This window comes from Atractosteus spatula, chromosome 2, assembly GCF_055471065.1.
Source record: "Atractosteus spatula isolate fAtrSpa1 chromosome 2, fAtrSpa1.hap1, whole genome shotgun sequence".
NCBI lineage: Eukaryota > Metazoa > Chordata > Actinopteri > Semionotiformes > Lepisosteidae > Atractosteus > Atractosteus spatula.
In genome coordinates this window covers 57,498,035-57,524,613 of record NC_142707.1, presented here as the reverse complement: position 1 = coordinate 57,524,613, position 26,579 = coordinate 57,498,035, and the positions used below count along the sequence as shown (strand labels likewise).

At 37.5% G+C, this 26,579-nt stretch overlaps 1 protein-coding gene across 1 annotated transcript in view; it reads left to right on the top strand.

The window, feature by feature from the left end:
• The window catches only part of LOC148839924 (tyrosine-protein phosphatase non-receptor type 14-like), a 104,540-nt gene that overhangs the window by 25,738 nt on the left and 52,223 nt on the right, over positions 1-26,579 (top strand). Inside the window, exon 2 of the mRNA XM_088909289.1 lies at positions 17,922-18,246. Within this exon, the coding sequence (XP_088765415.1) occupies positions 18,073-18,246 (174 nt within the window). The 5' untranslated portion in view covers positions 17,922-18,072. The remainder of the gene's footprint in view (positions 1-17,921; positions 18,247-26,579) is intronic.

Here is a 26,579-nt window from a genome sequence, read left to right as displayed (position 1 = left end):
GGAACATCACTAGTATCCAATCAGTAGCTTATAAAGCATTATATTTAGAAATGCAACAAATAATGGGTGGCTGCCAATCATGTTGTATTTCACCAGGTGAAATTTGTTATATGCAAGTCAATGGAAAAGGGAATTTTGTTCTCCTTTTCCTTGTGAAAAGAGGAGTAATAGTAGTAGCCTTAGTTCTGGGTCTTATTTTATGATTTGACTTCCATATGAGTGGTATGTGAAAATTGATCTCTTAAATCAAAGAGTTTCTAACATTTTTAGATGTTGTATTTGCATATATTATATAATGGCAGTGTTGTCTTTATAATGGCAGCATTTTGGCAGTAAGAGGAATTCATTTAAAAAGAATGTGTCAGGTTATCCCTGTGTCCTGTTTTATATAGATGTTAGACTTGTGTAGATTTGTGTAGGGGATGCAACTCATGTAGTAATTGACCAACACTAGTAATTAAATACATGGTTAATAAATTGAGTCAGATTTTTGTCATGTATAGATTTTATTAATGTTTATTATGTACTGTAAAATGATTTAACCACGTATCTATTTCCACCACTCTGCCTACTTTCCACCAGTTTGTTAAGTGCCCGACCAGAGAAAACAAAACACTGGACTTATTATATGCCAATGCTAAGGATGCATATAGTTCCACAGCCCTTCCCCCCCTTGGCAGATCAGATCACAACCTTGTCTTGCTTACACCACTGTACACGCCTATTGTCCAGCGCCAACCTGTGACCATGAGGACTGTGAGGAGATGGTCTCAGGAGGCTATGGAGGATCTACGTGGTGCTTTGGAGGCCACCGACTGGGATGTGCTGTGCGAACCACATGGGGACGACATAGACAGCATGGTGGACTGTGTCACTGACTATATTAACTTCTGCGTAGATAACACCATCCCCACCAAAGACGTACACTGCTTTTCCAATAACAAACCCTGGATCACCAGCGACCTGAAGGCTCTTCTGAATGACAAGAAGAGAGCCTTTAGGAGGGGAGATAAGGAAGAGGTCAAGCGTGTACAGAGGGAGCTAAAGGAGAAGTTAAGAGAGAGCAAGGACGCATACAGAAAGAAGATAGAGGACAAGCTGCAAAGGAATAGGGTGAGAGATGTATGGAGCAGCATGAGAGAGATCACTGGCTTCAAACAGGCTGGGGGTGCAACAGAAGGGAACCTGGAGATGGCCAACGAGTTGAACCAGTTCTTTAACAGGTTTGATTCTGGGTCCTCTGTGGCGCAACACCCATCCCCCCACAGCCACACGCTCCCTAACCCTTCACAGCTGCGACTGCCCAACCCCACAAACATGGCCGCCTACAGCCACAACCCCCGACGGCTACTCACCCACCCATCCCCCACAGCTGCCACTCTCCAACACCTCCGCCATTAACACCTGCAGCACTGAAAGCACTATGAGCACCATCCCCCAGGCCAGGCTGACCATCACAGCTGACCAGGTGAAGAAGGAGCTGAAGAGGCTGCACGAGGGTAAGGCCACAGGACCAGATAACATCTGCCCCAGAGTTCTGAGGGCCTGTGCTGATCAGCTGAGCGGAGTGCTCCAGCGACTGTTCAACCTGAGCCTGCGCTTGGAAAGAGTCCCGGTGCTCTGGAAGACATCATGCCTGGTCCCGGTACCAAAGAGGGCGCCCCTCTGTCCTCAACGACTACAGACCAGTTGCACTGACTTCTCACATCAAAAAGACACTGGAGAGGCTGGTCTTATCCCACCTGAGACCCCTGGTCAGCTCATCACTGGACACCCTACAGTTTGCCTACCAGCCCAGTGTTGGTGTGGAGGATGCGATCATCTACATGCTGCAAAAGGCCTACTCACACCTGGACAGGGCTGGCAACACTGTAAGGATCATGTTTTTCGACTTCTCCAGTGCCTTCAATACCATCCAGCCCTTACTTCTAAGGAGGAAGCTGGAGGAGATGCAAGTCGATGCCTCCACGACCTCGTGGATCACTGACTACCTGACAGGCAGACCACAGTCTGTGAGACTTCAGAACTGTGTGTCTGAACAGGTAGTGAGTAACACAGGGGCACCTCAAGGGACAGTTCTTTCTCCATTCCTCTTCACCCTCTATACTTCGGACTTTAAGTACAACTCAAAGTCATGCCACCTGCAGAAGTTCTCAGATGACTCTGCAATTGTGGGATGTATCAAGGGTGAACAGGAGGAGGAGTACAGAGGACTGGTCAGCAGCTTTGTGGAGTGGTGTGGGGTGAACCACTTGGAACTGAATGTTACAAAGACAAAGGAACTGGTGGTAGATTTCAGGAGGAAAAAGGTCAAACCTACTCCTGTCTACATCCATGGGAGTGGCGTGGAGATGGTGGACTCGTACAAGTACCTGGGAGTGCACATCGACGATAGACTGGAATGGTCTAAGAACATCGAGGCCATCTATAAGAAGGGACAGAGCCGACTCTACTTCTTGAGGAGGCTCAGGTCCTTCAATGTGTGTAGTAAGATGCTACACATGTTCTATCAGTCGGTGGTAGCGAGTGCCATTTTCTACGCAGTGGTGTGCTGGGGCTCTGGGATTAGAGCAGCAGATTCCAAAAGGCTGAACAAGCTCATCAGGAGAGCAAGCTCTGTCATTGGGTTTGACCTGGACTCCTTGGAGGTAGTGGCTGAGAGGAGAATGATGTCCAAACTAGAGGCCATCATGGACAACTTCTCCCATCCCCTCTATGACAGGTTTGCAGGAATGAAGAACACGTTCAGCAATAGACTGATTCATCCACGGTGCGACAGGGAGCTCTACAGGAGGTCATTCTTGCCGTCTGCCATAAGACTGTACAATGCATCCACCTTGCGTCTTGGCAGAGGCAACATCGACAGTGACCTGTTTCTGGACTAAACGCATCTACACATCTACTGCTACATCTGTTCTCTTTCTTTTTCTTTTTCTTTTTCCCGTTTACAACCACTTTTTGTGCAATATATGCCAGGGACCTGTGCAATACATTTATATTTATATCTATAGTTACATCTATATTTATATTCATATGTGTGATATGAGTGTGATACGATTTTCTGTGTACTGTTCTGTTCTAGTTTGTTCTTGTGCGTCCGGACTGTGAGTAACTCTTGTATTGTATTGTATGTATTGTACTAATATTATATAATTCGTTACACTGTGGCTGTGTTGTGTGTGTTAAGCTGCTGTTGCACTGCAATTTCCCTCACGGGATCAATAAAGTATCTATCTATCTATTTCCTTTCGTCTAGTAAGTGCTACCTAAATTACTGCACCTGATAAGTCATATATGTCACATAAGGTTCATGCACTTACTGACAAAATCAGCTGACAATTTTTTAACAACCTGTTTCATCTGCTTAGGCGTTTAGTTATGGGAGTGTAGTTTGCAGCAGAAAGAGGCAGTTAAAGCAGTGAACGAAGATACTTAACAGGTTTTATAGTTGTGAAATCTCATCAATTTCATTATACATTAATATTTTTAATAGGTTTGAACCTAATAAGAGTATCCTGATTCAGCAGAGGTTTTGTATAATACAAATTATTTATTGAATTGTGATGAAGAGAAAGTAGTAGTTCATGCAGCAAGTGTTAAATAGTACTTTGTCCCTGGGGCACTCTTTCTAATATGGTAAGCTTGTGATTTTACCTTTCATGCAGTTCAAAAAGTTTTTAGCACTCTGGAGCTAGTCCAAAGAAGAACATCTAGGCCTACAAATGCCTTATGCGGACTGGCTAAAAGAAGATAACCTTTTTAGAATGCAACAGAGAAAACTACAGAGGAGATGATTGAGTCCTCTAAGGCTTATTACTTATTACTTCACTTTTCAGTCTTTTTCCATTAATTAGATTCACAAGATTCCATTAACGAGATTCAGTTCCACTTCAAAAAAAGAAAGCAAAAACAAAACAAAAATAGCTACTTTTTATGTCCCGGTGAATTTTCTTCTAAAAACCATAGTTGGCAATAGTTTAGCCCTTAAAATAAGTCTTAAGATTTTTTTTCTCTAATCTGTTGCACTGTAGTGAGACGTGAAAAAAATCCAAGCTTCGGTTTGAAAGGGTTTGAACTTTTAACATTTAATATCCAGGTCTGTTAACGAGTCTCTGGCTGTAAGGTTAAGGAGTATTAGGCAGAGGGTTAAATACCCAGTACAGTAGATTTTCTGAAAACCCAAAGCTTCATACTATGTTCACATGACTTTTTTTGGATAAATCTGGATGAAAGTGTTTTAGTGACACTGGTACACCCAGTCCACTAGGAGTTGATAAAGCCTCCCTATCAGTTTCCCGACTAACAGAGGCAGCTGAGCCCAAAAAAGGGAGAATAAAAGCAGATGACGGAGAGGATGCTTTTGAAGTTGTGCGTTTTGGTGACAGCAATGAATGTGTGCCTTGTCACTTCAAAGAAGGCGAGTGTTTTTCGGCTGAAGTTGTAAATCTTGTCCCTGAGTGTTTATGATGAATCAGTTCCTCTGTTCTCAACCCACCAAGTGGTCAGTTAAAAAGAAGGACACATTGCTATTTTTTTGTCTGAAGTTTGACTTCACCGTAAATCCCTTTGCTTGTGAAGCACTCCTTTCATAAGATGCAGGTGCTCCTGCTGCAGAATCTTTTGTACTGACGTATCTTAGTTATCTCAGACGTGCACAGCAAACTGAGCGAAGCTGTTTTTGAGTTTTAAAATCAGACACTGATGAAAGACTATGCTTACTGGATTTGTGAGAAAGAATTAGGAGTCTGTGAGAATATTCAAAGAATGTTTTGTCATAAAAGTAGGGATACTTTCACTGACAATAGTGGCCTTATAACCACGTTATGGTAAATATTTTCAGTGATCTGTAAGGTTTTAGTTTTCTTCATCCAGCCTAATTGATTCTAATTTTTAAGGTATACCTATTTTATGGTGTGATTATAAATCTCTACAGTGCTTTTTTTCTAATGCTGCTAGAAATCTGCATTATTTTTGTCCATTACCACATAGGCCAGAGCAGGAGTGTTGTTTTAGGTAAATGATCCTAAAAGAGCAAGGTTTCACAGCATGTGTGAATGCTACTGTATTCTGTACTACACAGAAGAAGACATAAGTTATTTGTAAGTGATACCTTAGTTTTTTCTTACATAAAAATATTTTCAGTTGAACTTTTTTCAGGAAACATAAATCTGATTTTTGGATATTTGCTAATTGAGCACTCTGTTAAATGGTAAGGCCTATGTAAAACTGGTGTTACTGAAATTATACATTTTAAGGTGTTGCATACGAAAACCTGATTCTAAAATAAAATCCGTTCATGAGTGGGTAAAAAAAACATCTGTGCCAATATTCACTCCACTAAAGCTGCTTTTGGTACTAAAAGCTGCTCATGTACAATACAAATTGTTGCTGCATCAGAAATATTATTCTGTTTCTCCCTTTAAAATCTTCAAGATTTATTCAAAGCTAAGAGATTTTGCTTTCTTAGAGGGTCTTGTTATTTGTTTAAGTGGCTCTTTGGGTGCCAAACATTTTCTTAACTAAACTCCTATGCAGTTTTGAAAAATCATATTAACAAGACCTACACAAGCCTGTTTTAATTAACTACAATTAACCAATTGTGGAACAAGACCAGCTGTGTAGCATGGATTCAGTTATTCCCGAAGAGAGTCTCTTGAGATTATTCTTAACATTGTTTTGTTTAACCCAGACACCATTTCCTTTGGAAAGTAGTCAGTTTTGAAAATTGCACATCAAAATATTAAAGCTGTTTTGCTTTGTGTTTGTGCCTGATGGCAGATTAAGCTCAAATAAGTTTTGGTGAGTTTTGCACATCCTTTTATAATTCCATCTTGACCAGATGTTGTGGCTGTGAGTGGGTGAATGAAGTTGGCCCGTTCCTTTAAAAAAAAAAAAAACTTTGAAGATACATATAATGTACAGTAGCACTGAAACCGTAGTATTGTATATGTAGCCATATCAAAGATGAGGCCTCGTTTAACATGTAATATTATTGTAACTGTATTATTATTAATCAAACTAGCAAATGCTTGCATTTAGATAGCACTGTAGTTTTTATATACTCCTCCTGTTTATAACTTAAAACCTTTCATTTTTCTCATTGTCATAATGTGGGATCTATCATTTTGAATTTTGTTTTTTGCAGTAATTCATTTTTTTAGTGCCTTTATTTGACATCAAGTGGCTTTATTTGAATTGTGCAATCAGTGTTAAGTATTTTCTGCTTCGCAGAGTAATTGGAGGAGACCCCATATGGTTCCTCATTCACACTGGCTTACAAAAAAGGAAGTACTAGAGGAATATTGGGGGTTTATTAGAATACTGTATGGTCTATAGTACTGAAACAGTACAAGGAAAACACTTTAAATATGCAGAGTTTAACAATTATCAACAACTCGGAATAATGCCTATGAAGAGGATTTGGAATAATCCCTTTGGAGAAAACATCACATGGACATTAAACAGGATTATAAATCATGCTGAAAAGAGAGAAATTTGATTTTATTGCAGTTAGAAACTTCAACATGCTGCACAAATATATTTCTCATCTTTTATTATGCAGGCTGGATAGCTGTTTTGTTGATTGTTGTTGTAGAAAATAAATCTTCTGGAGTTGACACTTTGATTCTTGTACACACTTTTGTCTGTTGGTGTAATTAATGTGTGGATCATTGCTTGTGTGTTCAGTCTGTAAATGGAAATACAAAAACTGCTATTTTCATTGTGGGTATAGTGACAAATTGCATCTTAAGAAAGTGATTGAAAAAATTTATATAAAGCTTAATTTTAATTTGTAGTGGGAACAATGGGACAAGAAACATATTTCCCAAAGAAGGTAAATTATTGAAACCAGCCGAGCAGTTAAAGTCACAGCAGTTTGAGACCTTGTGGATTTGCAGAAAAGACCCTTAACAGTATGCAAAGGATAATAGAAGATTGAAGAGTGGAAGCTGAGGCACGTAAGTGGTTAGATCATGGAATAGGGTCTGAGGATTATGACTGAACCACCATTTCAGGATCTGAAAATATGGTTTATGAGGAAGAATTAATTATTGGCCCTTTCATTTTAAAGTATGGTCCGTTTTGTAATTCTTGACATCTGTTTATTTGATATCATACCACCAAAGTTGCAGTACATGATAAAATCTACACATTCAACATTTTGTTTGATTGTTTTGAACACTGATCCGGTTTTAAACCAAGTTTCTGAATAGAAACATCTGTAGACTGTATCGTTTGGGTGGTTTCCATTAAAAAAAAAAAATTAGCTGGAATTGTTTCTTAAACTAACCATATTGGGAAATACAGATGAAAAACAACTTTTTTTCGTCAGCTACCCCTTGTATTTTCCAATGCCACAAAATTACAAAGTGCAAATTTATACGCTGTGTTTATGTGAGCTTGAAATAAATCTGACCAGGAATATTATGGGTGCCTTTAAATAGTCTTGGTGGTGCATGAAAGTTTTAGCTTTTCCTTTGACTTTGGAAGGAGTTTTGTCTGCACCAGCAGTTACCAACAGTTGAACCTTCTAAGCTTTACAATGTGAGACTTTGTTAACAACAAATTCTTTAATATATTAGAAATAATTACTAGAAAATTCCATGCGGTTTTGCTTACAATATTAAGCAGATTTTAAAATTTCTAAACCAAAAGGTATTTTGGCTACCTCCTCAACAGAGAGAATAAAATAAACACCATTACATTTCAGAAAATACACAAAAAATAAGATGGAATAACTAACAGCCTTTATGTTAATTTGTAGTGGGACCAGTAGAGCACAAATATCTGTTACTCGTCTTCACTTCCAGGAGTACTGTAATGTTACTTGTGTTCTTCCTGCTAGGATGTGCCATGCAAACCCTTTTTTGAGACTGGACTTCAAACTCATTTTGTGAAAGTACCACCATCATATTTGCTCTGTCCTTTACTGTATATGCTGTACATTTTTTAAAGGTCTCACAGATGATCTAAAGGCATCTGAGCTTTTATATGTAATACAAATGTAATGAGACCAAACCAGGTGCTGGTTTGTTTTCATTTCATAGCTTTAGACCAAGACTTTCCTCTTCTTATGCAAAACAAATCCTAAAAAGATTTTCATCTTGTGTATTCTTTTAAGGAGTGATAAATCCTGCATGCCTTTATTCCTAAAAGAGCACTGTGGAATATTCATATCCTCATAACTTACTGTTTGTATTGCTACTGTAAACATTGGCAATGAAAATACGAGTATGTGAAGCAATTCAAAGTGTCTAGGTTTATATAACACAGTAGTTTGTGTAGTTTGTTTAATGAGTACTGCCTACAGATTAAAATGCCGAAAAATCCAGTTTACAAGTAAACAAGTAAAACACTTCACTTTATGACTTGCAACCTCTGGTTGTATCAGGCTACGTTGAAGGGAGTTGTATTCAAAACATTGCATTATATTACACTATTCTTTGTTAAAAGAATAAATGTAGCCTTTTTTGCCCTTTTTTACCCCCTTTGGCATTTTTCACATTACTTTCTTACATCATGGAATCAAATTGGATTTATTCAGGAATTCTTACCACTGATCAAAACAAAATGATCAGTAATGCCAAATAAAAATAACTCTAAAGCTTTTTCTTAATTACAGATAAATAAACAGAAAATAATTGATTACACCACCCTTGTTTTAATACTTGTTAGAAGCACCTTTTCTTGCAGTTACAGCTGAGTCTATTTGGGTAAGTCTCTACAAGCTTTGTAAATCTGGACACTGCAATTTTTGCCCATTCTTCTTTGCAGTATTGCTCGAGCTCCATCAGTTTGGACAGGAGGCAATTGGTGAACAGCAATTTTCAAATCATTCCACAGATTTTGCTGCTGGGATTGAGGTCTGGGCTTTGACTGGGCCACTCCAATGTGGCTTTTGCTGTATGCTTTGGGTCACTGTCCTGCTGAAATATAAATCTCCTCCCAAGTCCCAGGTCTCTTGCAGACTGCAGCAGGTTTTCCTCCAGGTTTTGTTTATATCTTACGCCATCAATTTTGCAGTCTTATTTTCCAGTCCATTTTCCAGTCCACAGAAGCATCTCCATAGCATTATGCTCCAGGTACCATGTTTCACAGTAAGGAAAGTTGTCTTGGGATGATGCACAGTGTTGGTCCTGCACCAAACAAAGTGCCTAGCATTAAGCCAAAAAAGTTCAATCTTGGTCTCATCAGACCATTGAATCTTCCTCTGCTTTGTTTGAGGTCTCCCACATGCCTTCTCACAAACTCTAGGTGAGAATTATTTAGGTTTTGTGCAACAATGGTTTTCTTTTTGCCACTTTCCCATAAAGCACATCATTGTAAAGTGCCTTGGCTTTTGTTATCCCATGGACAGTTTTTCCCATCTATGCCATGGAAGAGTGCAACTTTTTGAGAGTTGTCGGTAGTCTCCCTGACACGTGCCCTTCTCGCACAGGTGCTGAGTTTTGGAGGATGGCCTGCGAGCTAAGGAGTAGGGTGATAAGCCAAATGGGTCCAAGGTGCCAAGCCATGTAAAGCCTTACAAGTGTGCAAGAGGATTTTAAAGTCGACAGGAAATGTGATAGAACGTGAGTGTAAGGACTCCAGGACAAGAGTGATGTGATCACTTGTACAAGACCTGGTCAGGGTTCTGGCTGCCAAATTCTGGACATATGGAAGTTTGTTCAGTGTGGATTTAGATACCCCAGTGAGTAGGATGTTGCAGTAATCAATTTGTGAGAAGACGAACATTTTTACCAGCAACAGTTGGCAGCAACTTCAGATGACGTCTGGGAACATTTCTCAGGTAGAAGAATGTTATTTTGACAGTATTTTACAGATGTGGATCAAATTTTAAGCCTGGAACAAATATCAGCCCCAAGTTCTTCAATTTTGATTGTAATTCAAGTACAGTGTCATCCACTGATACTGTAGGGTTACTGCACTGGTTGACGGAAGGTGACTTCAGACTTGTTACAGTTTAAATGAAGGACATTTTGAGTCATTCTGGTTTTTATGTCAGAGATGCAGTTAGTGCAGAGATGGTGACTTCTGTGTCAGGTCTGGACATAGATTTGAGTAGTTACCTTAGTAGCTGACCAAGTGGGAACATGCTGGTAAATGCTGAATGTGATAGATTGTATACCTCTCTTGAGTCTTTAAAAGTTATCTATTGAATTGATTATATGTTTACTGTAGTATGGGAACGCTGTATTGATGGGGGCTGCCCACTGTGTAAAGACATTCAGCCGAATGCAGGTTCAGTTCTCTGATTGCGGTTTGAACCTGTCATGTCACTAGCCAGCTGTGACCAGGATTCCCCCCAGCAGTGGTGAACTGACTCGACACCATAAAAGGTAGGGTGGTGGTAGTCGATGAGAGCTGTTTGTGGCACAGCACCCCTTCTGGCTTCCTGGATGTATGCATGCATGCGGTGCTGTCAATGAGGGATGTGCTAGACCTCCTCAGTATGGGTTTGTGTTGCTTATGATGTGGTAGAAGGCAAGTGGCCCAAAGTTGGGTGGATCAGAGGACTACCCGCATTTCCTTGTTATTCCCTGGTCACAGGGTTAGTAGCAGTCAGCTGCAATGTGAAAACTCACAATTTGATACTGTTAGGTCTAGAACCTAACAATGGTTTTTATAGTTAATACATTTCAGCTGCATTGCTTTTCAGATACTGAGTGTATGTGACTGGTTATGTGTTAACCCTTTGGTTACATACAAGATCGGGACCATAGCTGTACGTTTTGTTTCTTGAGTGTTCTTTTGTGCATGTAGATATACAGTATGAAGGAATCTGATCCTGGAGTTATGGACTCAGAACTGTTTTTGGTACAAACTATTCAATATGTAATGTGGTGTACATTAAGGAAATGGTTTACCATACCTGCTCTCTAGTGGAAACTGACTGCTTTTTTATATTTGTTGGAATGAAATATTTTTTTTAGGAATAACAAATAGTAGCGAATAACTAAACGAAATAAGTCAGAAAATCAGCCATAACTACAATGACAATGATTCCTTGCTTACTTACATACTTCTTTTCATATCAAATGATCCTAAAACGCTTCACATATAAGAGGAGACCAACTTCATCTACCATTTAAGTGTAGCATCTATATTGGTGATGCAGCCATTTTGTGCCACCCTTAATCTTTTGAAAAGTGCATTGGATCATTAACGACAAAATTGTCAGGACATCTCACTCCCCAGACACCATAGTGGGACATTGGTTTTCCAGTCTAGAAGGAATAAAATCATGTACTGGTCCGTCACTACTTTCACCTGTTTTTCCTTGAAGGTCTTGCATTGACTGGCATTGCTTAGTTTTTGAGATCTAACAAAATCACGGTACAAGGTAATATTGTTTTTTTCTAAAACACAAACCCTTTTTGAGGGGTCTGGTCAGTGACTTTTATGAGCTGCGTACGCTATATCTTTTCATTATAATAGTACAAAGCTTAATAGATTACTAAAAATATGCAGTTTTTAAAGTGAAGTTTTTTTTTCCATACAGTGAAGTTAGTATTAGCTTTAATGCAAAATTGCAAATTACCATATTTGCTATGTGAAAGGAATGCACTTAATATAAATTGTTTAATGATTTTGTTTTACATTTTGATTGTGTTTTTAAGAGTGATTCATTAGGTTCTCTCTGTCATCTGCATCTCTGTTTACTACTTTGAGAATTTCAGGTGTCCTGTGCAGATCTTGCCAACACCTTTGTGTATCCTGTCTCTGATAAAATGTGTAGCTAAAAGTAAAGCCTGTATGTTTTGGGCTTTTTTACAGTTAATACATTTTTGCAGTGTTGGTGGTTTCAAGTTCAAAACGTGTAGGTAATGAGTGTTTTGTGTGTTTGAAAGTACACTTTCAGGCCAATGGAATGCCAAACACTGCTGTATATTAGCTTATGGTTCTCTATGTTGGATCCTACCTGTTTGTAATGTCTTTTGTAATTATAGATTGAGTCAACATTTGGCACTGTATTGGAGTACTCTTCCTTACTCTTAAAATACTGGGAGCAGCAGCTGCTGTTCCAGTGATTATAGTACTTTATTTGCAAAACTGCTGCATGTGATTGTTGTTGGGAAAAGTCTACTGACATACATTATATAAAATTTAAATTCAATAAGTAGGATGGAATTTCAAGTGAAATTGTACTTTCACAAAATTTACTAACTGGAAGTGTTTATAGTAGTAGATTTTACAGTGGTGACTGCTGCTCTTCTTATAATTTTTGTAACGGGAGCCGGTGCAGGCTCCCGCGAAGCGTAGTTCACGACCCTATACAGACGATATAATCCGGAAGTGAGTGGGAAAGGACATCAGGGGAAGGTACAGCAGGATTGGATGGGTAGACAGACGGGGGCGTGGCGACGGTGATCCAGTGCTCGGGGGGCGTGGCAAGGGCAAACAGATCCAGACAGGCCAAAAAACAGCCCTCGGTCATAAAACCAAGGTAATGAGGCCAGGCGCTCCGAGCCCCGGACTCAGCTGGTCAGGACGCTGTGATGAAGCCTTTGGCCTCTTCAAATTTATGTCTATTTTTTTCCCCACCCCAAATTCACACTTCAGAACAAATCTTGAATGTGAGTGTGTTCTTTCTTTTGACTTAAAAAACCAGCCTGAGTGATTATTGGAATGTAAATGTGACCAAATCCTGAAAATATTGAATGGAACAATGACATGAGAAGAAGTACTCAGACCTCTTGTACAGAAATTAAAACAAAAGGGATGTTTCAATTTTCTTTGTTTACAACAGTGTGGGTCCTACAATTCATAGAATACTACTGACCAAAGTCAGTTGTGGTTTAATTTTCCATTTAAAAGTTTCTTAATATTATTCATCAATTGCTTCTATTTATTCTAAACATTTAATACCATCTAGTATCAATTAAAAACATTTCAAAATATTTAAATTAGTTATTAAAATAGTTTTATATTCATATAAAAAGGTTTATAAAGAAATGTCCCAATTTCTTTTGAAAATGTTTGTAAGGGAAGGAATCAGCTGGATCTTTTTGAAAAATGTGGTGTTCAAAACTGTGCAACATCAAACTTCACAATTTGAAGGAAGTCATTTCTGTTCCTGTTTTACGTATGTTCTCTGCCCAGTTCTAAATAAATGATGTATCAGTAGTTAAATATGTTTTACTACAGGTTCTCAGTTTCATTATTATTACCTAGGTATATTGGAAAACAGTATGTACAAGTATATACTCAAAAGTATTTTTGTAAGCAGTGTTGTATTGGAAATGTGGTTTTTCATGGGCTTGTGAGAGAAATTCTCCTCACAAAAAGTAACACAAATAAAAGCCTTATCTTACATAATTGTCCTCTTGTGGTATCCGGTCATTTATACTGAATTGAGTAAAAATACAGTTTGTAGCAAACATTATAGACAGTTCTTAAATCTCTTATTTTAAGGTCAGCCTGGAAAGGACACTGCCTGTGACAAAATAAATAGTATGCTAAAATATAAATTTTCTGTAGTGTGCTGAACAGCTTGAAATATGCCAGTGAGAACCAAAGAAGCTTAAGTTTGTAACAGACATAGGATCTACACATTGTAGGTCTCATTTTAAATGTTGTATCGAACTTCTAAATGCAGAACTGCAATTTGTGTTGTGAGCGTAGCTGGCAAGTTGGTGCGGTGGTTTGCATTGCTGCCTCAGCCCTGGGGTCTTGGGCTCAATTCCTGGGGTGCTGTCCGCGCGGAGTTTGCATATTCTCCCCGCGTTTGTGTGGGTTTTCTCTGGGCACTCAGGTTTCCTCCCAGAGTTCAGTGACGTACTAGCTGGTTAATTCTCTGCTGAGCAAATGGCTCCTGGTGTGAGTGTGTGCATGTTTGTGTCCGTGTGTATGTTCTATGATGGATAATCATGTCTCGTGACCGTTGCTTGCCAGGATAGTCTCCACTTTCCTGAAATGGATGGATGCGCTGTGAGTCATAGGTTTGTCTTTGCATTTTTTTGTAAGAACTAAAACAATTAAACGTCTCTTAGAAATGGCACTACTCTTTGGATCCTCTTCTGTAAGTGCATTATCTAATGAGGAAAATGTGTAACTGTAACATAAAACAGGCTTCCTTGTTCCTCTGCCTGCTTACTTGACAAGTAAGAGCAACCAGACAACTTGAGCTATCCTAAAATATCCAGAGGTGTTTTTTGCTTATGTCTAAATAATAAATAGGAGTCCTATGCATAAAATTCAAGAAATAGGTGGTGTATTTGACTGTAATTAAAAAAAGTTGTACCTGTAATGTGATTGAAATCATAAAACATGGTAGGTTAAGCATAAAACTATATACAAAGTTGATGTGGTTGATTGTTGCTTACTGTATCCTACTTACAGCTTTAGGTAGACTTTTAAATTCATGCATCTGCTTGAGAACCTCAGCCATCAATTTCTAATAGTGAGTAAGTAAATGTACATTAATATCCAAAAGGGCCATTTTCTTGTTTTCTTTCATTTTTTCCTTGTTTCCTTGATACATACAGTATGTATGTTTGTTTATATTTTAATAAATACTCATGCGTCTCAACTTATTGCCTCTCAAATGTGAAATTATCTTTTGTTTATTGACCAACTTTCAAGGAATGCAACACTTTTGAAAACTGTGGTGATGGTATAATGCAGAAGTGAATCTTATTTTAGGATATTGTGTACTATTATATCATCATATTACAAAAATATGAATTATTTTTTTTCTGTTAACAATAGTTGATTGCTATTCCTCAGATGTAATGTTCCAGCTATGAGAAGAGCTTCACACATGATTTCAGCAATATTGTACTTAAGGAGAAACGGCTTCGGGAAAATATTGCTAGTTCAGTTCAGTTCAGTTCCTTGTATAAATGTGTACCAGTGGAACTGTCTCTGATTCTTAGCCTGAGAAACACAACAGAGCCACAATTAGTTGTTGGTCTTTCCAAAACTGTTATAAAGCTTTGCAAACCATGCAAATAATTAAAAGGTTTGTTCATATGATTGATATGGTTTCACGTTATTAAGGAAGCAAACCAAGGCAAAGAAAGTACTGTATGATTCTCAGTTGCTTTTCTCTTCACACCCTACTTTCTGTACATATTTCTATCAGGTGCACTTTGTTTGTTAAGCCCTGAAAAGAATCTTGGATACATTCCAAAGTGACAGCCAAGGCTCCATTGGCATTTTCCAACAAGAAGAAACACATTCCTGAATTTTTCAAATCCCTTTCTTTGAATGTCTTGGATGTTTTCTTTAAAAACACTAGTGATTGATTTTTTCCTACAGCCTTATGAGGAAAACTAACTTTGTTTTTTTTGACAACAGGAGAAATGTTGAGAAATCAACAAAATTACCATCCCCCCTAGATAAGTGGTGTATATGGACTGTAATATAGAATGTTCTATTAAATGACTAATTGTAGACCTTAATTGACAGTTTCTCCTCAAACATTAATATATTTGTAGACAAATAGAATGTAGACAAGGCCTATCATCTTACCACTGTGAGCTTTCCCAGGTTTCTGTGTTAGGTCTACTGAGCAGTTTTTGGGTTGATAACTAAAAACTGTTGTTCCTCTGTCATCTTGATTGTTTTTTCAGAATACAAAACAAGATAGTATTTTTGTTGTTTCCAGCAATGTAATTCTTGTATTGGGTAACTGGATATTTACTCTCTTCAAAAAAGAAATGTCCCATTGGTTGGTGATTCATCCTTACCTTTTGTTCCTGAATATGGTTTTATTAATGTAATAACACCAAAGTGGTGACTAATCCTGTGTTTACGTCCAAAGTACTTACTGTACCCATAGAAGTTACACTTAATGCCTTTAGAGTTTAGAGCTTAATAATAACATATCAGACTAACATAGTGTCTTGTGTAATGTATGGTCTTCTGTATGTGCAGTTTTGCCTAGTATCCCTCCCTGATTAGCTGCTTGTTTAATAATATTTTGCTTAGAATATAAGGAGATGTTGAGTTCTGAAAGCTTCAGAATAGTTTGAAACAAGAAGAGTCCCTCTAGCCATTTTGGTAGTTAGTAACTTTTTATTTGTTATTCTTTTTGGACATTATTTGTATATTTGTTGTTCAACCTTGTCTTACTGCACTTAGGTTGTGTGTCACAGAGGACACTGAGTGGGAAATGAGCTGGTGAATGTATTGATGAATACCACACAATTCGTTTCGATGCCTTTGCAGCAGTTAGAACTTACAGAAAATATTAATTTGGACTTGTACTCAGGAGACTGCAGGACAGTTCTGTAGAGAAAATGATTAAGTCAGAGCTTCAATTAAGCAGGAGTCTTTCATTCAAACATCATTTCTCATTAGGAATCACTTCTATATGTGTTCTAGGTCGGGGGGGTCAAACTCATTTGCAGTGGACAGCTACATTTGATTTTAAATGTACTCCAAATAGGCCATACATATAAAAGGAAAAACAACGACAGTATATAGTGTTATTTTAGTGTTCAATTCAGTAAAATATGTTGCAATTGATTCAGTATTTACAATAGTAAAGAAAACAAGGAAAACATTTCTCCTAAAGGGAAGGAAAGCAATTGAAAATGGTTTTATTTATCTTAACTACTGTGCTAGGTTCTATGGGTTTATGTGTTCTTATTTTGTCAATTATGTCCTTAACATAATAATATTGTTTGATTTTTTGGCCTCTGGGAAAAAACCTTTCAGATATGAAGTAAATGGAAATTAAATTTTTATTTTATAGGATTTTGCATTACAAACAGGGAGGGATGGGTGTGTAAACATATCCATTGGTAAACTGAGGGACTGAAATGCAAATTACAGTGCCTCTGGGATTAGTCATCTGTAAAATCTGCTTGATGGACTGATAAGTGAGAAGCAGTTTGCCTTGTTTTGTAACTGGCTGAGTTTTATTGTTTTCAACTGACATATAATTGGCAAAAACAAGATTAAAGAACATCACATGACAGTAAGCACTGAAAAAGCAGAGTACTATCTGCTAGATATTAGTAACACTAAAACAGCAATTCGTTCGCTTCTACAACTGTTCCTATTGCAGGGTGTGACCTTTGGTTCAATTAACTGCTAACTACCAAGTATGTCCTTTTGCTCTTTGGAAAGTATCTACCTGATGTACAAATCAAGCATATCAACTTTCCATTTCCAAAGAAATATAATCTTCCTCACATGACCTGCCCGTTATTTTTATGGTTGATTTGATGAGCTTGCTGGGATTTATTAGGGGACACAGGGCTCTTATCAATTGTTTACCACCATTTTTGTGTAAAGAGACACCTGTTTTGAACTATATCTCTGACATCATTAAACAGGGATACCACCTTTGTATAAAGGTAGAGAACTACAGGGAGTGCTGCATATGCAGCACATACACTCACATCACTGTAACTTCACCATGTGCGAGTGTGTATGTGGGTGGAATAAGCTGGTTCAGACTAGATGTGACTTGAGTCCCAGCTGGTGGCTCTGACCGCAACTGTCTAATGGACCAAACGAATAGTCTTGGGGGCTGAACATGGCCCAATGGCAGTATGTCTGATTCCCCTGTCAACATCCCTTCTAAAAAGTTTTCAAATGATTAAACAAGTAATGGTCTTGAATGTATAGAAAGCAGTGCTGTTGTAGTATAATGGTTCAGTAATGTACTCAGATATGTGATCTGATTTTGTGCTTCCTGGCTACATTTATTGCCCATTCGGTTCAATAAGCCATTTCAGATTTTTTTTTGTTAGACAATCGATTGAATGCCCCTGAAAGTCTATAAAATGGACGTAATGCCGGCAACAAGATTTACAAGATGCTATGTCTGTTAGACCTTTTATGAATAAATTGAAAATGAGTTTGTTCTTCTTTTAGAGGCTGTTTTTAAGTGTGGAGGAGATCTTATTGGTTTGTGCTTGAAAATGTATGACCAAGCTCTGTTTTGTTTTGTTATTTTGTAGGGATCTGGGATCTTTCACATTCATGGGGAATGGGACAGTCATTTTCAGCTGCAGAGCTCTTTGGCTGGGGGTCTAACTCACAAGAGCAGCAGAGGGCATCCTAAAGCAGAGGAGAGGGTGGGTCAATATCCCTCGCCTGACCCCTCCAGTCATGCCTTTCCGGCTCAAGCTGCGCCGCACGCGGCGCTACAACGTCCTGAGCAAGAACTGCTTTGTGACCCGAATACACCTGTTGGACAACAATGTCATCGAGTGTACCCTCTCTGTGGAGAGCACGGGGCAGGAGTGCCTGGAGGCGGTCGCTCAGAGGCTTGAACTCCGAGAGGTAGGGAGAATTAATTAATAACAGTCTACCGAAATGCACCACAGTGCCTATTGCTTTGAAACAGACATGCATTTAATAGGAGCACTCTTTTAATAATGAGCTACAGTACTGACACAACATGTGCCAGACTTCATTTTTTTGTAGGTGTTATGGTTAAGTGGTATCATTAACTGGTACCTGCCAAGCTAACATTGTGTACCCCAAACACTATCACTGACTCCAGCTCTCAAGGTAAGACAAAGTTTTCTGTTTTAAATTAGCAACAAAAATGGATTGCAAAAGACAGCAAGTCTCAGCGGAATTCTTGGGACTTTAAGTACTTATAAGGAAGGTTTCAAACAAAGGGTTGTTCAGCATATCTGTACGTCTAAAATCTTATCCAGCTCTTTCATTAAGATACCAGAGCTAGGGCCACAACCACCTGGATGTGAGGCCGTTTAACGTAGTCTTTAGTGAAAAGATAAAATTATTAATTTAATCTTTTCACTTTAATATTTTAAAAAGTGTTTGAATTACAGGGAACATAATTTCATGTAATGTGCAATTTAATAGAATCAGGACACCTGTGCAAAGTGTATTTCATCATAAATTGCTGTAGCTTTTTGTATAATTGTATATTTGTTAGTGTTGCAAGTTGCTTTCAATATTATATTGAAAAGGTAATTAAGACACAAGCATGATTTTAATTTAGCTGACAACTGTTTCTGCGAATTCAACTTAATATAGTCTATAATTACCAGTCAGTATATATGGTGCAGAAAAAAAAAATTTATGTCTGTGGAAGCATCCCCCAGCATCCCTTTGAAAATGATTTGTTACTTGTTCTGAATTTGAGATTATATTTGTCAATATATAGTTTACTCTTTTAATTTTCCTTGATAAGCTGCAGAGGTATACCAGAAGAAATCAATGTAAATGGTAGTCTAGTGTGCTGATTTAGTAGTTGACAAATGTTCTTTTACAAACTGTTCTCAGGAATTTCAGATTCTTGATGCAGTGGCACATAACAGCTCATTCAGCTTCAAAGGAAAAGGTTAGCTTCACATTTGTGGTATTTCTGCTGGCTGTATATGGGATAAACAGTCACTGGGGCTTGCTTTCTTTGATTTCAGCAATGTTGAATGGGGACAGAAATAAAACTAGAAGATGAATGTACTACTATACACGTATTCAAGAGAAGACAGTAAAGCACCAGCTAAGTTTTTAGAAACTGTTAATGAGGAAAAGCATCCATTCTGAAGTCTTAGTGTTTAAAACAGATTGTCTAAAAAATATTGTATTTTGGTTTCTTAAATGAAAGTATAGCTTTCAAGTAGAGCTGGGCGATAATTCGATAACTATAATTATCGCGATATAATTTTCCTCGATATAATTTTAACAAAAGTTCGATAAATGTTCGATATATATGTTTATGCTTTGCACGAGTGCGCGTGCGTGTTGCAGACCGGGCAGCTAACAGATTTGTTTAATGTTTCTGCTGTTTGGCAAGTGATTGTTGTGTTCTTAAAATAAAAAGTTGTTTAATTTACCAATTAACTGTCTGGTTTCTTCAACTTTCACTCAGGAGAAAAAATCTGCCTTCAAACTTGAAAGAAATAATGATTTGACATTTATCGTGATAATTATCGATATCGACTGATATTAATTTTTTTATCGCGATAATGTTTTTGGCCATATCGCCCAGCCCTACTTTCAAGAGTCAGAATTTAATCTGTGTGCTCGGTTACCCCATTAACATATACAGTTTCTGTTATAGTAATTCATATTAAATTCTAAATTAAATTGTTTGCTGATTTTCCATTATTTACAGTACATTAGTACATTAGAAAGTTATGATAAAGACATTTTAAAAACAATCAAGCTTAAATCAAGCTTAAAATTGGAAAGCAGTAATAAAATACATTCTAAAATTTATACTGTAGATGTCTGTATTTCATAGTAATGGAAAGCTGCTTTGCTTTTTCAAGAGAAGGTGTCTGTAGATTTGTAGAAAACTTTACTGGCACAAGAACATCTTCATTGTGACTTTTCTAGAATGAATACATTTGCAAGATCTGTTATTAGTAGTTTAGCATTATGCTTGCAAATGAAAAAAAATAGTCAATACCCTTAAGCTACAGCAATGTTCATCACTTGCTACTGTACATGACAAAAAACACAAACATAACATAGTCGTCTTAGTCATTAATGAAAATGGAACAGTATAAGTGTATTTTTCTTATTATTTGAAGTTTTTTCTTCAGATTTATAATTCTTTTTGTTATATTACACAACTAAGGTATTGAAAATATTGTTGTAACATTTCATTACAGGAGAAGTAAAGAAGAAATGGGCTTAAAATGCTTTCTTATTATGTGAATTTTCTATTTGAAGTGCTACACCACCTAAAATAATATAATACTGTATTGCTATAATTTAACTGAATTTGAATATTCTCATGTTTATAAATTTGTTCCCAACTTTTATCAGTAGTATTTTTTGTCAAAGGATAATGAGTAAAACAAAATACTTTTATTTTGAAGAGGTAAGTCAGGGTGTGAGAGAATCCCACCCTTTTGAAATTCAGCCTTCAAAAAGCCGACTCAAACTGGTCTGCATGTGAGGTATTCTCATTATTGCTGCTTTTTATTTGGTTATTTTTATTTTACAACCACAGTAAAAAAGCCCTTTGGTTGCTTTTTTTGTAGGTTTACTGTAGTTGCGCTACGCTAAATTACAAAGATCAAAGTGAACTTCATATTGTAATACGTGGGGTTTTAAAAGTATCCCTCGTCAGGTTTCGAAGCGGCATATTTAACTAATAACGCTGTTCATCTGAAATGAATTGGTGTTGGTCTCTTGGTTAGAACTGGGGTTTCCAGTGGACATCTCTCAAACCACGCGTAACCCCGAGCCCAACCCTTTTGAGTGTGCTTTATACCAGGGGTACTCAGAATGTTCTCAAAATGGACAACTATTTTCAGCCATTCACTTTTAAAAATAAAACTTCACAGAGCTGCAGAGCAGATTGTAATGAAATTCCCATGACCACATTAACAATAATATGTTAAAATTGTTTACTGCAGGATGTGAGCTCCTCAAACTATTTTTACTAATGAGATCAAATAGATTGTTGAATTTTTTTGTCACTTAATTAGTCAGCCTTGTGGTGATATTACCATGTTCTTCTGTCAGTGCCCTAGATTCTCCTCGTTTTGGAGCCATTTCTGTATGTGCTATTTAGGATATATTGTCTCTTGTTGAAATGGGAGGCAGTTCAAGTGTGGTTGTGATGACTATATTCGAAGGAGGTCTGTTTACTGATACCATGTTGTGACATTTACCACTCATCAGCAATGTAATAAATAAATGTGGTTTGTTACCCACTAGGGCATCTCCTTGCTCCCACTGACCTCAGAGGCCTGCCTAATCTGCCTGGTAGTGTGAGATGGTCAGACATTAGATCAGCCTCTTGGTGTATTCATTTACCACGTTGTCTGACCTTGTAAGAGGACCATAGGCAATAGCAGCCAAAACAAAAATATTACCATGCTGTATACTGTGGTTATATGCATTTATTTCTCATGAAACAAAGAATTCACATTTTTGTGGTATTTTGGCCGTGTGTCCTTTTTTGTTCTACCACATTTGTTATAATAGTAAAGAAATACATTGGTTTTTGCAGTGATTTTAATGAATACTAGGAGCACTATAATATGTAGTTTAAATTGCAAATGTCTGACGGAAAAAGCCTATTTTCATAAATTGACTTTAATTTCTGTTTATATTTGGTTGTTTTCTGTTCTTTGCTTGAACTTTAAATACCACACCTTATGGGAAAAACTCTTAAGATCATCAAAGCCAAACACAAGAAGGTAACAGATGAGAGAATGTCCTTCAGCCTGCTTTGCTTTTCTAGTTATTAGTAGTTTAATAATCCTTGAATGTCTTTGAGATTTTAAAGCATCCTGGAACACCCAAAGCATAATTTGGTATTTTTTCCACATGCCCATATCTTCCCTTTTAAAAACTAGACTGAAGTTCATCTTTAATTTACATTTATGTTCTCTGATCATTTAGGTTTACAGTAATTTTTTAAAGTACTGCCAGTTGGTTTTAGGATTTCTGAAAACCTCAGTGCACACAGTTTGAGGCCTCGTTTGTTCCATACTGAAGAGATTAATTTATGTATACATGCCAGTGTGAGTGTGTTTCACAAATTTCAGAACCTAGTTAAAAGAACCATGTCAAATTGTTCTAGATGTTTTTTTACACATAATTTGATTTTTCACTGGTAGACCATAAGTATTAGAGACTGAAAATAATAAATTCAGCAGTCATGTCGTCATCTCCTTATTATTCAGTCTTCTGTTATTTATAGACAGCTTGGTTCTTATTATTTGAATTTACAGCATAAATTATATTCCTCCTACAAAAAAGGGAACATAAAAAATAAATTCATAATATTGTTAATTGGAGAACACTAGTCTTAACTAGAAAGAAGTTAATTAAAAAAGAGAACAGGGGACACTTATTGCATAAATAATTGTGGGAGTCAAAAGTTCAAGCAGATACCTTTCTTCAAGAAAAGTTTGGATGGGATTCTTGGATCATTTAGTTACTTCAAAGAAAACAAGCTACCATGGTCTAATCTCATTTGTAATTCTTCTGCTATGACTTGGCTGTTTGATTGTTCTCAAAAGGAACTACAAACAGCTGAAACAGCATTGATTTCTGGTGTTTCTATCAATTTTAGACATTGAGGTTTTTGAATCCTGCATGTCTATGACTTTAAGATTCAGACAGAGCAGGTGTAATCTGTAGTTGCCTTCTCTGTGACCAGAATATAAACATGTATTGATCTCCAGGTATCCTTCACTGAATACTATGAAATGCTGAACTAATACTTTAATACTTGAAACAAAAAGGTTTTATTTTACTTTAGTATGTTTTTATTTGAGAGAGGGATATGAAGTATAGTTACATTTTTTTCAGTTTTCATTTCTTTATTCAATTGTATCAGTTTATTCAAATGATTAGTGCCTAGTGACATACTGTACATGTATTTGACTTTCAAAACAGCTAGTGCATATTCAATCTGCGTATTCTGTGAACATCAGTTGGATAATAGTAGTAATAGTAGTGTTCATGATCATGAGTGCAAGCATAGATCTGTTCTGTTTTGTAAATCAAACTGACTTCTTTTCTTGATAAAATGGATTCACAGTAAATACAATTCCATTCTAAAGCCCACAGTAAACATTTGTTGCAGTTGGTTTTTATCATTTATTATAGAAAAGCGATGGCACACACGTTTTAGCATTTTTCTTACTTGCTTTCTTACTTTCTTATTGCTAAGATGCCTAAGTAAACTTTGCTAGTCTGCTCTAGTTCTTCAGTTTTATTTTTCAGTTCTCTCTTTCTCTGGAGACTCAGCACAATCATCAGTTCCATTAAGCAGAGCTGTAGATTCCTATTCCATGGCTGTCGCTCCCTGGCATTTTTACAAAGCACAAGCACCCTTTGTTGCCAGGTCAAGCAAGACCAAAAGTTAAACTTGGCAAGCTGAAGAGCACATGAAACAGCTAGAGAAATGAATCAGGAAAACCTCACAAGGCCAACACAAGAGAAGGCCCTTACCCTCGGCTGGATATGCAGCTGATATTTTTAAATCACATGAGCTGATGCGGAAATCTATGTGACTTGCATTTCAATGTTCATGTTGGTTTCCCTTCTTTTAAACTAGTCCTATTTTTTTTGGAAAAAAGGTTAGAAACACCATGTTTTTAAGTTTCAAACCGACCCAATTTGGAATAGCATTTTGTACTTTTTTACATCTCGTCTTACTGAGCACAGAGGTGGGGGTGGAACGAAAATATAATCCTCCGACCCACCCGACATGGAGCCACTCACTCTTTTAAGATTTCACAGATTACTCCTCCCCATGCAGGTGGTTGGAGGAGATGTTTGTGCCTCATCAACAGCACTGTAAACCTGAAAGCACTACATAATCTTGGTGTTTGCCGGCATCTGACTTTAGGACAGTGATGCTAACCTTAATTAGGCATTGGGAAATCCCAGTCACAGTTGGCTAGTTACATGACCTAGGCTCAAACCCGCATTGCCTGGATTATGGAACTTAGTCTGTGGTTGGGTGAACACCTTTACCTGGTTGAGTCACTGTGACTGTAACTGGTAACTATTCGAACTGTTAATAGATAACCACCTTCTCTTGCACTGCTGTTTTCTGGGATAGGCTTCCTCGCACCTCTCTACTGAATAAAGCGGTTATAAAATGGATGGAAGGAAGATGAATGCACATCTATATGTATTTTAAAAAGAATACTGTAGGTGAGGAACACATTTTTTTGGATAGTGTCTGTAGGCTTTTCTAAACGCAATTAGGCATTTCTCAAAGTATTTTATTAGTTTTTCACCCGTCCGTTTGTTTTTTTCAGGAATTACTGATTACTGATTTTAATATTTTGTGCAGTGAAACAGTAAAATCCAATCCTTAGCTTTGCATAATAAGTCATGAAGGGGTACCTCCACATTTAGTGATTCCAAAGAGGGGAGTAACAGTCTAGTTCAGTGGTTCTCAATCTTTTTGGACCAAGTACCACCCTGATCAAACCAAAGCATCCAAGTACCACCTTCAAGTCATCTTCTCATAGGAAGCAGAAAAAATCTTAATAATAATAATAAAATAATAATTCATAATGGCTTACATTTATATAGCGCTTTTCTGGACACTCCACTCAAAGCGCTTTACAGGTAATGGGGACTCCCCTCCACCACCACCAATGTGCAGCATCCATCTGAATGATGCGACAGCAGCCACTGCACATTGGCTATCAGTGGGGAGGAGAGCAGAGTAATGAAGCCAATTCATAGATGGGGATTATTAGGATTGGTAAGGGCTAATGGGAAATTTGGCCAGGACACCAGGGTTACACCCCTACTCTTTTCGAGAAGCACCCTGTGATTTTTAATGACCACAGAGAGTCAGGACCTCAGTTTTACATCTCATCTGAAGGATAGCACCTGTTTACAGTATAGTGTCCCCGTCACTATAGTAGGGCATTAGGACCCACATGGACCGCAGGGTGAGCGCCTCCCTGCTGGCCCCACTAACACCTCTTCCAGCAGCAACCTTAGTTTTTCCCAGGAGGTCTCCCATCCAGGTACTGACCAGGCTCACACCTGCTTAGCTTCAGTGGGTTGCCAGTTATGAGTTGCAGAGTGATATGGCTGCTGGCTAGTGACCAACATGAGTGTGCGCACTCACTCTCAGACACGTATAATGAAAACAGGACTGAGCACTTAGATAATTTGGATCGTACCACCTTGTAGCCGTTTTCCGACGCTTGCTAACACTAGCAGTGCCAGTGCCAGTCTGTGTCAGGTTTAGTAGCAGAGCTAGTTTCAGTGGCCGATGTATAATCTTCCTAGTTCTCAACAGGTGTGCATGATCTATCAGTACTCTTTGCGTCTATTCCTTTCAGCCCTGACATAATACTTGATTTTTGCAAGGGGTTAATTTTCGATCATTTGTTCTGTTGGTGAATGTGGTGCTAAGCTGTGTCTCTGAAAGCTCGAGAGGAGTATGAACACTCAAGTATTAGCTTGCTGTATCGATGTAGCTAAGCATGTAGGCTGCGTATTTGACACATAAACTAATTTTATTAAAATAGAAAATATGAAAACCCGTCTCAAGCTTTTTGAAACTGATTAAGTAAATTACAGATGAAAAATTTACATAATTTTTATTTTTTTAATTTTTAATTCCCAATTTTTCATTGCACACAACAAATTACCAAGGTCATCTGGTGTACCACAGTTTGAGAACCACTGGTCTAGTTGACTGAATATACATATTTCACTTTTCACTTTGGGACTTCATTTTACAATGAGTCCATTTATTGTATCACTACCTAACCTGTTTGCAGAAGTAAATAATGATTATGGTGAGGATTGGGGGAGATTTGCTACCTTATTTTGCTGTTTCAGATATTTGTCATCTTCCCTGAACCTGTTTTCAACATTTTGAACATTATTAGGTGATCAATGCATATATGTATTGGCAACAGTCTGTAACAATCTGTTTTGACAAGCTACTGAAGTTCTTTTTAAATTCCTCACAGTTATGAGAAAATCTAAAAGGTAAGCACAGCCCTAATGTGCACACATTCTTGCCTTCAAAATTCATGAATGTACTAATAATTCTCCCTTCTCGACATTATTTGCAGTGTGTATCATTCAGAGTGCGTTATAGCTCATCCCTGCTTTAGATGATTATTATTATTAATTTACTTAATTCTGTCTACTTCTTTACATATCCTTGTATGGTGTCA